Source organism: Gavialis gangeticus, unplaced genomic scaffold, assembly GCF_001723915.1.
Source record: "Gavialis gangeticus isolate Ggan-Ray unplaced genomic scaffold, GavGan_comp1, whole genome shotgun sequence".
NCBI classification, from domain to species: domain Eukaryota; kingdom Metazoa; phylum Chordata; order Crocodylia; family Gavialidae; genus Gavialis; species Gavialis gangeticus.
Window position 1 is genome coordinate 182,446,963 of NW_017729032.1, and position 3,028 is coordinate 182,449,990.

A 3,028-nucleotide genomic window follows, 5' to 3' on the forward strand; every position below is an offset into this window, starting at 1 on the left:
GGAACTCCCTTCTTGTCAGTGCAGAGGCAGAAAAGGATCTTGGGGTCATTATTGATGCCAAAATGAACATGGGCCGACAGCATGGGAACCAGTCAGGAAGGCCAACCATACCTTGTCATGCATCCACAGATGCATCTCAAGCAGGTCCAAGGAGGTGATCCTCCCCTTCTATGCGACACTGGTCAGGCCGCAGCTGGAGTACTGTGTCCAGCTCTGGGCGCCGCACTTCAAGAGGGATGTGGACAACATGGAGAGGGTCCACTCGCATGATCAGGGGTCAGAAGGGCAGGCCCTATGAGGAGAGGCTACGGGACCTGAACCTGTTCAGCCTCCACAAGAGAAGGCTGAGGGGACCCATTTACAAACTAGTCAAAGGGGACCAGCAGGCATTGGGGGAGTCCCTGTTCCCCCAAGCACTACCAGGAGTGACAAGAAATAATGGTCACAAGCTGGCAGAGGGTAGATTCAGACTAGACATCGGGAGGCGCTACTTTGCTGTCAGGGCGGCTAAGATCTGGAACCAACTTCCAAGAGAAGTGGTGCTGGCTCCGACCCTGGGGGTCTTTAAAAGGAGGCTGGATGAACACCTTGCTGGGGTCATTTGACCCCAGTACTGTTTCCTCCTATGGCAAGGGGTCGGACTTGATGATCTGCTCAGGTCCCTTCCGACCCTACCAACTATGAAACTGTGAAATGGAGATGACTATTAGTTAGAAAACAACCATATCCTGCAAACTGCATTTAAAAAATAGACCATTTTTACTCTAGGTTTCAAGCTTCTTAATTATCCAAATAATTAAAAATCTATTCCATGGATTATTTAATTAATGTTAAACTTCAGACTTATTCCCATAAAACATCCTTATATAGGAGAACACAATACAACCTCCAGACTTGATAAGGCCATTAATTTAAATTAACTGATAAAATAATCAGGAGTGAAACTGTTAGCAGTGGTGCTCCTTAAAGGGGTTTCATCAACTTTCATGAGATAAAATTGGCAGCAGACAACACAGTCTAGAGGAACACCTTAAACTACTTTTTTTTTAAAACTGACTGGATTTTAAGTTGAGATAGTACATGAAGGAGGGAAAACACTGTGTTTTGGTTTTATTTAGGCTCTTAACCTGCCTTTATCAACCTAGTACCTGAGCACCGAAACTTAAAAGTATAGGACAGCGAGGAGACCAGAGATCAAAGTTCTATTATTATTTGCCTGTGCCATAGATAGTGCATGACCTGGGGCAAGTCATTTAAACTTTGTTTCATTTGTTTTCCCAAATGTGAAACAAAATTAATATGATTCTACCTCAAAACTATGTTGCAATGCCTAATCTGTTAATGCTGGTAAAGGGTGATGGCAGCCACTGATGAAAGACAAGGTAACAGCAACTCAGATAATACCATTATAAACTATCTTACAAGTAGGGTTCCAGCACAGTACTTTGAGTGTATCCTTGTGTAATTTAAAATACTTATTGCAAAAAATTTATAAATATGTTCAAACTTTGTCTACAATGGCCAAAGACTGAAACCAAGTTAGACCTTTCTTAAAAGCAATATTATTTATAAATGTTACAGGCTAACACATTATTTTCGAGTCAAGTAGGCAGGGCTACCAAATGGCACTGTCTAATCTAGAGTTGTTCCAATCATTGTAACTTGAGTTTGTTGCACAGCAATTAACTGGAATTAACTAACATTACTGCAAGTGCTTGGCAGACACTCCACAAATGCTGGACTAGGAACAAACAGCTGTGAACTCTTGTTAGTACACTAATTAACTCATACTAAGTAACAGTTAACTTACTTGAATTACAACAGCACCAAAACATCTAATCTTTTCAAGGTCAGTGTGACAGCTTTATGGTACAATATCTAACTAGAAGACTCCTTTTTATTTTGTTCCTTTAAATAAAATTAAAATATGAAATTAACAGTAGCATCAACTGCAAAGATCTAAAATCTACGAATCTGTAGGTTGCCTTTTATTCCAAATCATTCCAGATAGGAAAAGAACAATACCTTGCATGAGTCACAGGCACAACTGGTCTTTCTGGTCGCCGTGGGGGCAATGCACCAGGTTTGTTCAGAGAGTTAGTTTTGGGTGGTCTGGGTTTCTTTGGAGGTATAGCAGGAACTGAAGGCTTCTGCAATTCCAACTGCTTTTGCTCTCTCTCTGATCTTTCTTTAAATCAATTTTTCCCCAAAAAGAAAAAAAGAAATTACTAAGTGGAATTCTCTGGCACACATCAGTTTACAATCTACAGAACTGATGATTCTTAGTTAAATAAATCTAAGAAATGTCTGCATTTTTCACTGTTCTACCTCTTAATAAGTTTTAATGTACTATGCTTTAATGAATCATGCACCACAGAAATAGACCCTGGCAATTTTTCTTTGTTAAAAATACTAGCAGAAAACATTCAACATGATAACATAAAATTGGGATTCAAGGTCTGATTTCAACTCACAAAAAGAAATGGCATTCAGATTCCTCGTGGTGGAAACCTTTTGACCTGCTCATACACAGGCACATAAAAAGATCTAATGGGTTAAGTTAAAGACAGTATCTTTGTTATATTTTATAAAATGAAAAAGTATAAACTGAATAAGTTACAGGATCTCTGTGGTCCTCTTTCACATATCAAAGGTTCACCTGAACGTAATACCCACTGGGTTAATGTGTTGAAGGCATGCCAGTTTCTGTAGGCCACAGAACACAGACGGTGTGAACTTGCCCATATCAAGTCTGGCCACCTTTGGTTCCTTAGCCTGAATGACTAGGTACCCACTGGCAGCTAGGTTAATGCCTTTGAGCAGGGCTTAAACTTGCACCTTTGGCACAACAAGATGCCTACTGCATTGCTACTATGCTCAGTTTCTTTTATAACTACATAATATTTTGATATAGAAATCATGGCTGAAACAGAAAAGGATCGGTGACAAAAGGGATTGCTCATCCCTTACGTCATGTAAAAGTACATTAGATAAAGGTGCAAGGTGGGTTCCAGTGCCTTCTCTTGGA

At 40.1% G+C, this 3,028-nt stretch overlaps 1 protein-coding gene across 6 annotated transcripts in view; it reads right to left on the reverse strand.

Moving 5' to 3' along the window:
* Window positions 1-3,028, reverse strand: part of SH3KBP1 (SH3 domain containing kinase binding protein 1) — a 470,950-nt gene that overhangs the window by 45,221 nt on the left and 422,701 nt on the right. For all 6 annotated transcript variants that reach the window (XM_019524798.1, XM_019524796.1, XM_019524797.1 and 3 more), the window contains one exon: window positions 2,026-2,188. In XM_019524798.1, the coding sequence (XP_019380343.1) occupies window positions 2,026-2,188 (163 nt within the window). The remainder of the gene's footprint in view (window positions 1-2,025; window positions 2,189-3,028) is intronic.